This window comes from Hemiscyllium ocellatum, chromosome 48 (assembly GCF_020745735.1).
Source record: "Hemiscyllium ocellatum isolate sHemOce1 chromosome 48, sHemOce1.pat.X.cur, whole genome shotgun sequence".
Taxonomy (NCBI): Eukaryota; Metazoa; Chordata; class Chondrichthyes; order Orectolobiformes; family Hemiscylliidae; genus Hemiscyllium; species Hemiscyllium ocellatum.
In genome coordinates this window covers 16,899,212-16,909,123 of record NC_083448.1, presented here as the reverse complement: position 1 = coordinate 16,909,123, position 9,912 = coordinate 16,899,212, and the positions used below count along the sequence as shown (strand labels likewise).

Below are 9,912 nucleotides of genomic sequence, written 5' to 3'. Positions count from 1 at the left end.
CTAGGATGGTCAGAATGAAACAGAAAACACATTTGTCACCAAGAAAACTCAAGGCAGGGTGCCAGTTGCCCTCCAGGTAAATACCTGGTACTCTGGTGCCCTGTGTAGTTGTGACCAAGTGGCCCACTGCCAGAAGGGTTTAACGGATAGGTCTCCATGTGGCCTGGAAAATGGACACTTGGCTTTCAGTACAATTCCATCTGATCAGCTCATACACACAGAATCACCCTCGTTCCCCACCTCCCCCCACCCCGAACCCCGAGACCCCAGGGAATGAATGCGGTCCATGTTACCCTTCCTCTTGCCCACCAACCTAGCAGCATTGACAACACAGAGATCCAGAAAAACACAAAGGAGATGCATATATCTTTCTATTTACATACATACACACACACATAAACACACTATATATAATATATATGTATATAATTCTTGCACACACTGGGAATGTAAGTGTGGGCTCCCTGTCCAGTTGAGATTCCAGTCCAAATGGCTGGTGATTTTGGGATGACCTGGAGGACTCCCTCACTCTCCCCACTAACAGTGCAGGGGTGCTCCCTCAGCCTGACCATATGTGACCACCTGAGACAGCAGCAGCAGCTCCTGATCCGGTCAGTGCTCAATGCTTTGGCACAGATGGTCCTCAACTCCCCACCACCCCAACAGTGGAGACCAAAGCTCATCACATGTTGGCCCAGCCAAACGCCACAAGCCATGCCCAGCTCCCAAGGCTGTCTGTGGGGGCAGATTGCAGGAGCTGATGTGGGCTTCAGTTCCTGTGTGTCAGGAACTTTGTCGTCAATCCAGGTCCTGAGGGTCATTTTAATACAGAGACACACAGACACACACACACACCCCCTCCTGGTCCAATGAGCACCCCCTTACCTGATCAAAGGGGCTGCAGAATGGGAAAGTGAGGAGAATGGAAGGGTCATGTTGTAGTTACAAGGGGCCAGGGCTGTGGGGAATGTGGTTGGGAAACACCGTCCCAACAAGGCAAGAGCTGGAGAAACAAGCAGGTCTGGATGATTTGCCTGAGGAGGAGGAGGAGGAGGCCAGCTCTCCCTCCATTCAGGGCCAGCAGCAGCTGGGCAGGTTAAGCCAAACATGGCGTCTTCACTCAGTCACACAGACACCCGAGCCTGGTTTCATAGGGTGGTCACTGTCATCTCCACCAGCATGGCCTTGCTGCAGAGAAGCAGGTACACTGATCAAGGTAGAGGGCAGAGGCACAGAGAGAGAGAGAGAGAGATGAACCAATGGCACTGCTTCCAGGTCAAGGGTGGCTTCTCACAACTCAACATAACTCCAGCAATAACACGAGAGCCAGCGCCAAGTACCAGAGAGAGCTGCACAGACAGGCCTGGAGAGCTTGGGAAAGCATCAGGAGTGCCTGAGAGACAAACAGGCCACTAGCCACCCTTACATGGACTGGAAGAGGGTTGTCAGGAGTAGAGAGGCTGCTGGGTATTACAAGTTACCCCTTTGCCCTTCCCTCTGAGTGCACCAGGGTCTGCCAAGGTCCTGCCACAAAACCAACAGACTAACACTTCCAAACCACAGCCAATGAACCATCTCATCTCCAGGCATCAGCCAAGTGATGGTGAGGGCTGTCAACAGAACAATTCGAGGACCGTGAGTCTGTTCAGTGCCACTCCATCTGGGACACGGACAGTTCCTGGCAGTTTTTCCTGCAGCCTGCAGTGTGGGATGGAGAGGAGATGACTCATATCATCAATGAATCCCTCACTATCAACACTGACCAGCAACTCCATTGGACTCAGTGGATTGAAATACAGTGACTACTTGGGCAGGTCAGAGGCTAGGAATACTGCAGTGACCAACTCCCCAAAGCCTGTCCATCAGCTACAAGGCACAGGTCAGGAGTGGGATGGAATACTCTCCACTTGCCTGGATGGGGACAGCTCCAACAACACTCAAGAAGCTCAACACCATCCAGGACAAAGCAGCCCACAAGATGGACACCACAACCACAAATACCCACTCTGGTGCTCAGTAGCTGCAGGGTGTACCATCTCCAAGATACACTGCAGCAATGCATCAAAGATCCTCAGGCAGCACCTTCCAAACCCACAACCACTTCCATCTAGGAGGACATGGGCAGGAGGTACGTGGGAACACCACCCCCTGCAAGTTCCCCTCCAAATCTCTCACCACCCTGACTTAGAAATATATCACCGTTCCTTCAGTGTCGCTGGGTCCAAATCCTGGAATTCCCTCCCTTAGGGACATTGTTGGTCTCTAGCTACAGCACATGGACTGCACTGCAGTTCAAGAAGGCAAGTGACTCCCACCTTCTCAAGGGGCAACTAGAGATGGGTAATAAATACTGGGCCAGCCGGTGGTGATGAGAGGCAGCACCTTTGGACCCTGCTGCCTCGGAGAGCCGAGGGAAAGCAGATTCCTTGTGGGTTGGAGGAGTTCACCAGGCAAGAGCAGGAGATCCTGTTACCTGGTAGGCCAGCGTTTGGGCTTGGGAGGGAGAGGGAGGGTGCTGAATTACCCCTTGATTGGTGGCACTCAGCACCTCAGCTTCCTGCTTTGATGAGGAGATGAAGATGGGCTGGAGGGTGCAGGGGTGGGAGGGATTGTATTCCTCTTGTTATAAAAACAACAGAGCCACAGGAAGTGAGGGATACAGCTGAATAAGCCCCCCCAGCGTCTCTGAGCATCCAAGTCCACCCAGAGTTCAGGGGAACTCGCCAGTTTGAGCTGAATGACCTTGGAACACACCCTGGGATGGACACACACATACAGACATGGTCTCTATCTCTCTCTCTCTCTCTCACACAGAGACACACATCCAAACACACACACCTCAGCAAAGCCTAAACACACACAGGATCCTGCATCCCTGGGAGCAGGCACCTGTCCACCCTCTCCTGCCGTGCTGTGCTATCAAAGGGAGAGTAATGCCCTGATTGTGATAGTAGGGTGGAGGGGAGGAGTTTAGGGCTGGAGAGGGTGAGGCACTGGCAGATGGTGCACACAGCATGCAGTGCTGTCCCAATGCCAGCAATGGGGCCTCAGACTGCTCATTCCAGGAGGGAGGGGGTTTGGAGTGAGAGCTCAGTAACCACCCCCGACACGTGATCCAGATCATCGGCTGCTGCAGATTTGTCGTGAGCTTTGGACAGAGGGGTTCCGATTGTCGGGTGGGGAAAGAGGAAAGAGACAGGGACACACACACAAACACACAACCACACACACAGAACTTTCCCCCCCCACCACCACCCCCAACTAAACACCACCCTGTTGACCTTCCCCACGGTGGGAGCCACAAACAGAACACTGGAATGGACTCTGAGCCTCAGAAGGCACAGGGTGGCTAGCTCCATGCTATACTGATGCTTCAGCATGGTCAGGCCGACTCCTCAAACTGCCAGTCTCCTGGCACATCTGCCAACTGTATCCTGTAAAGGTGGGACTGATAGGCAGGTAAGTGAATACCTTGTACCTCTTCACTAATCCCATACCACATGGCAGGTTATAAGTCTCTTTACTGTCCAAAGACTTGGATGTCAACACACCAGCCTTCCATTTGCGAAGTCCTCTCTCTTCAATGGTGCCTGTCAGGGAGGAGAGAGGACAGAGGTGAGAGAGTACCGTCACCTGACAACGACCGAAACAGACAGTGTCGTAGTGTACCAGATCCAGTGCAGGACTACCCCACACCGGGACAGAGCAGTGACCGCCAGTGAGGAGGGAGCTGTGATAATGTCCCAGCACTGGGTCAGATCAAGATAAGGCAATGCGGTATGGTGCCCACAAACACTGCGACCCACCTGGGATGGTATTGTCCAATAGAAATGCAACACAGCCTCCAACAAACATTGCCGTTGTCAATAACACGTTCAGGACTTGGTCAATTTCAGAAATACCTATGAGGGAAACACAAAGAGGGCAATGAGATGGGGAGGGAGAGAGAGAGTGGAGTGAGGGGGTGGGGAGGGGGGAAAGAGGGAGATGGGGAGGAGGGGGAGAGAGTAGCCGGAGTCCTTTGGTTTCCAGCTCTCAATGGAAATTGGAGAGATTTTGTTCCAACCCCCTCTGGTAATTAAACCCAAACACCCAGGAACACTTGCCTTACCTCATAATCTCTTCAATGTGTGACACAGTGAAAGAGAACTCCAAATTTTTCGAACTCTTACAGTGAAGATGAAACAAAACTATTCATGAATCCAGCCCCCACTTTCTGAACAAGGCACTATCTGACTCTCATTCTATAAAAACGCTGCTCCAATAACACAATCACTAGTCAGTACAGTCTCTGACCCTGTTCTTCCAATCCTGCTGTCTCTTCCCCGAGTTGTCTTTTGACTTTTTCCTGCTTTGACAGACAAAGCTACCTTCTGACATGTAGTGCTTTCTGACATTTCTTTTGACAGCAAGATGTTTATATTTTTGGATAGCCTTTGCTCTCTGGCAGTGACTCTGACCAATTCTCAAAATGACCTTATTTTATACTCCCTACATCGTTCCCTCTCACTGGTCTGAACTTGTCAACACAATAAATTCAAACTCAAATGGGTTTTAATGCCCTGGGCACAATTTAAATTAATTGGTTAAATTTGAATTGTTATCAAAACAGCAACCAAAACTCAGGGATCTATTCAATAGCCAATTGCTATACATATGTAGTTTGCAGCAGCCAGTGTCCTAGCTGTTTTGTTCTGCTCACTGTGACTGTACTTCAAATTCAGAAAGCACTTGCTATTTTAAAGTGACCTACTTTTTCGACTTCCGAACACATTGTCAAACACCAGTTCTTCTTTATCTTTAGTGTTCTCTCTCTTGTCATGCAGCCATTCTCAGCCCCTCCTGTGTTTCCCCGTCAGTCACTGATGTGAGGTTGGTTTTACCCATTCCGGTGTCTGCTTCCCAGCAAACCCCCTCAACAGTGACGTTCTCAGATCTGCTCCTGGGAAATGGGTGATCTTTTCCCTCCCATCGCAGCAGCAGTGTTATCAACAAACACTTGTACCAATTTGTCAGGCAAAAACGAGATAAACATTTGGAACTTGTCAGCAGGGAGGACAGGAGCGGGGGAATGGCAAAGAGAGATAGACAAGCTGCCACTGCCAAATCACAAGCTTCTCAACCTATTGACACCGCTCAGTCACAAGTCATTCAGAGATAAAGACTACAACACAAGGAGTGCTGAACTGACCAATTGCTGCCTTGATGCTGTGAGAGTGAGGAGATTTCAAACCGCCTCCCAGCTCTGTTAAAACAGAAGATTTTACTCCCACATGAGGAGACAGAAAGATCAAAGAGGTCTCGATTCCAGGTACAAGTGAAGGAACTGATCGGAACTCTGACCAACACAATACTGCCTGGCCAAACAATGTGTTGCCTTGTCAGAGCTCAAAAGGACCCAGTTATGCAGAGGGACCACATCCATCCCTATCCCATCACTGCCGTTTGGAAGAACGAGGGGAGATCTCACAGAAACAGGGTGCAGGAGTACTTTGGGGCCAGTGGCCACAATTCTATTCGTTTTAAAATAGTGATGGAAAAGGATAGACTGGATTTAAAAGCTCTCAGTTGGAGGAAGGCCAGGTTTGACAGTATTGGACAAGAACTTTCAAAAGTTGACTTGGGAGAGGCTATTTGCAGGTGAAGGGATGGTTGGGAAGTGGGAAGCCTTCAAACATGAGATGCTGAGAGTCCAGAGACAGTATGTTCCTGTTCGGGTGAAAGGAAAGGCTGGGAGGTATAGGGAACGCTGGATGATGAGAGAAATTGAGGGTTTGGTCAAGAAAACGAAGGAAGCTTATGTCAGGTTTGGACAGCAAAGATCGAGTGAATCCTTAGAAGAGTATACAGGCAGTAGGAGTATAGAAGGAGTCATGAGATAACTTAGGCAGGTAGGGTTAAGGAGAATCCAAAGGAATTTGATAAATATTATAAGAACAAAAGGGTAACTAGATTAGATTAGACTTACAGTGTGGAAACAGGCCCTTCGGCCCAACAAGTCCACACCGACCCGCCGAAGCGCAACCCACCCATACCCCTACATTTACCCCTTACCTAACACTACAGGCAATTTAGCATGGCCAATTCACCTGACCCGCACATCTTTGGACTGTGGGAGGAAACCGGAGCACCCGGAGGAAACCCACGCAGTCACGGGGAGAATGTGCAAACTCCACACAGTCAGTCGCCTGAGTCGAGAATTGAACCCGGGTCTACAGGCGCTGTGAGGCAGCAGTGCTAACCACTGTGCCACCGTGCCGCCAATCGGGAACTAGGGAAGAGAACAGGACTCCTCAAGGATCAGCAGGTCAGGCAGCATCTGAGGAGCAGGAAAATTGACGTTTCAGGCAAAAGCCCTTCATTAGGAAATTGCTGCCTGACCTGCTGTGCTTTTCCAGCACCACACTCTTGACTTTGATCTCCAGCATCTGCAGTATCCACCTCTGCCCCATCAAAGATCAGCAAGGTGGCCTTTGTGTGGAACTGCAGGTGATGGGGGAGATAATAAATGAGTGGGGTCGTTGCTTAGCTCACCAATGCAAAGCAACTACCTCACCCACAACCTGACCAACACACCTTTGCAAAAACCTTAATCACTAAACAAGTATCTTACATCAGTGTTTACTGTGGGAAAGGACTTGGAAGATACAGACTGGAGGGAAATAGATGGTGACATCTTGAGAAATGTCCAGATTACAGAGGAGGAAGTGTTGGATGTCTTGAAACGCATAAAGGTGGATAAATCCCCAGGACCTGATCAGGTGAACCCGAGAACTCTGTGGGAAGCTAGAGAAGTGATTGTAGGGCCTCTTGCTGAGATATTTGTATCATCGATAGTCACAGGTGAGGTGCTGGAGGACTGGAGGTTGGCAAACGTGGTGCCACTGTTTAAGAAGGGCGGTAAGGTCAAGCCAGGGAACTATAGACAGGTGAGCCTGACCTCGGTGGTGGGCAAGTTGTTGGAGGGAATCCTGAGGGACAGGATGTACATGTATTTGGAAAGGCAAGGACTGATTCAGGATAGTCAACATGGCTTTGTGCGTGGGAAATCATGTCTCACAAACTTGGTTGAGTTTTTGAAGAAGTAACTAAGAAGATTGATGAGGGCAGAGCAGAAGATGTGATCAATATGGACTTCAGTAAGGTGTTCGACAAGGTTTCCCATGGGACACTGGTTAGCAGGGTTAGATCTCATTGAATACAGGGTGAACTAGCCATTTGGATACAGAATTGGCTGAAAGGTAGAAGACAGAGGGTGATGGTGGAGGGTTGTTTTTCAGACTGGAGGCCTGTGACCAGTGGAGTGCCACAAGGATCTGTGCTGCGTCCTCTACTTTTTGTCATTTACATAAATGATTTGGATGCAAGCAGAAGAGGTATAGTCAGTAAATTTACAAATGACACCAAAATTGGACAGCGAAGAAGGTTACTTCAGATTACAACAGGATCTTAATCAGATGGGCCAATGGGCTGAGAAGTGGCAGATGGAGTTTAATTTAGATAAATGCGAGGTACTGCATTTTGGAAAAACGGGAGTTAGACACTTAGTGGTAAAGTCCTAGGAAGTGTTGCTGAATAAAGAGACCTTGGAGTGCAGGTTCATAGCTCCTTGAAAGTGGAGTCGCAGGTAGATAGGATAGTGAAGAAGGTGTTTGATATGCTTTCCTTTATTAAACAGAGCATTGACTATAGGAGTTGGGAGGTCATGTTGCAGCTGTATAGAACATTGGTTAGGCCACTGTTGGAATATTGCGTACAATTCTGGTCTCCTTCCTATTGGAAAGATGTTGTGAAACTTGAAAGGGTTCAGAAAAGATTTACAAGGATGTTGCCAGGGTTGGAGGATTTGAGCTATAGAGAGAGGCTGAACAGGCTGGGGCTGTTTTCCCTGGAGTGTCAGAGGCTGAGGGGTGACCTTATATAGGTTTACAAAATTATGAGGGGCATGGATAGGATAAATAGACAAAGTCTTTTCCCTGGGGTCGGGGCGTCCAGAACTAGAGGGTATAGGTTTAGGGTGAGAGGGGAAAGATTTAAAAGGGACCTAAGGGACAACTTTTCCACACAGAGGGTTGTACGTGTATGGAATGAGCTGCCAGAGGATGTGGTGGAGGCTGGTACAATTGCAACATTTAAGAGGCATTTAGATGGGTATATGAATAGGAAGGGTTTGGAGGGACATGAGCCAAGTGCTGGCAGGTGGGATTAGAGTAACGCACAATATCTGGTCAGCATGAAGTTGGATTGAAGGGTCTGTTTCCATGCTGTACATCTCTACAAATCTGAGCCTAAACAGGGGACAACATGGGATGGATGTTCCTGCTGAGCAGAGTGTCCAGACCCAGGGCTCACAGTCTGAGGATACAGGCTAGGACTGAGCTGTGGAGAAATGCCTTCACCCAGAGAGTGGGGAGCCTGTGGGATTCACTGTCACTGAAAGAGTTTGAGGCTGAAACAGTGAATGTTATCAAGAAGGAGTTAGACCAAGTTCTTGGAGCTAAAGGGATCACAGGGTTTGGGAAGAAAGTGTGAGTGGGGGTCTGAATTGGATGATCAGCCATGATCACTGTGAATGGTCTAGTATGCTTGAAGGGCTGAATGGCCAATTCTTGCTGCCACTTTCAGCATTTCTGTGAATCTCCCTTGGAACAGAACTGGCAGGATTGAGATGGGGAACTTTTCAAAGATAAATTGGGTGAGTAAACAGATTGTAATCCTAGCCCATAGAATGATAGAGACCCAGCTGTATACCGTTGGGTCCATCTATTCTGTGCTAGCTCCAATGGAAAAGAGCAACTGTGGCAGAGGGAGATTTGCAATCACATAAAAGTGAAGATGGGCAGGGTCAATCACTTCGGGATGCATCACCTCAGCTAATCCCAAGGTATCTCCCACCTACCTGTCACGAGAGGGTTCTGCTTGAGGTAACTCGGCAGCATTAACCCAAAAAAGATGGAAAATCCCAACACAAAGAGATTCCGAGAGGAGTTCAAGTCAACAAACTGAAGGTTGGACAGTCCAACAGCAGTGATCATCCCTGGAAAAGAATGACATCCCACTGTTAGAGATCCCAAATCAATAACTCCCACAACTCAGTAACATCCGTTCCTCAGCACTGACCCTCTGACAATGCCCACTCCCTCAGTACTGACCCTCCGACAGTGCCCACTCCCTCAGCACTGACCCTCCGACAGTGCAGCACTCCCTCAGCACTGACCCTCCGACAGTGCGGCACACCATTAGCACTGACCCTCCGACAGTGTGGCACTCCCTCAGCACTGACCCTCCGACAGTGCGGTGCTCCCTCAGCACTGATCCTCCGACAGTGACGCACACCCTCAGCACTGACCCTCCGACAGTGCGGCACTCCCTCAGCACTGATCCTCTGACAGTGACGCACTCCCTCAGCACTGACCCTCCGACAGTGCGGCACTCCCTCAGCACTGATCCTCTGACAGTGACGCACACCCTCAGCACTGACCCTCCGACAGTGCGGCACTCCCTCAGCACTGATCCTCTGACAGTGACGCACTCCCTCAGCACTGACCCTCCGACAGTGCGGCACACCCTCAGCACTGACCCTCCGACAGTGCGGCACTCCCTCAGCACTGACCCTCTGACAGTGACGCACTCCCTCAGTACTGACCCTCCGACAGTGCGGTGCTCCCTCAGCACTGACTCTCCGACAGTGCAGCACTCCCTCAGCACTGACCCTCCGACAGTGCCCACTCCCTCAGCACTGACCCTCCGACAGTGTGGCATTCCCTCAGCACTGACCCTCCGACAGTGTGGCACTCCCTCAGCACTAACTCTCCGACAGTGCAGCACTCCCTCAGCACTGACCCTCCGACAGTGCCCACTCCCTCAGCACTGACCCTCCGACAGTGTGGCACTCCCTCAGCACTGACCCTC

The 9,912-nt window shown here is 50.0% G+C and overlaps 1 protein-coding gene across 1 annotated transcript in view; it reads right to left on the bottom strand.

Moving 5' to 3' along the window:
• Window positions 1-252: 252 nt before the first annotated feature.
• LOC132836820 (solute carrier family 23 member 2-like) overlaps window positions 253-9,912 on the bottom strand; it is a 44,632-nt gene continuing 34,972 nt past the window's right edge. Inside the window, exons 14-16 of the mRNA XM_060856286.1 lie at window positions 8,900-9,037; window positions 3,807-3,902; window positions 253-3,590 (exon numbers count right to left, since the gene is read on the bottom strand). Of these exons, the coding sequence (XP_060712269.1) occupies window positions 3,361-3,590; window positions 3,807-3,902; window positions 8,900-9,037 (464 nt within the window). The 3' untranslated portion in view covers window positions 253-3,360. The remainder of the gene's footprint in view (window positions 3,591-3,806; window positions 3,903-8,899; window positions 9,038-9,912) is intronic.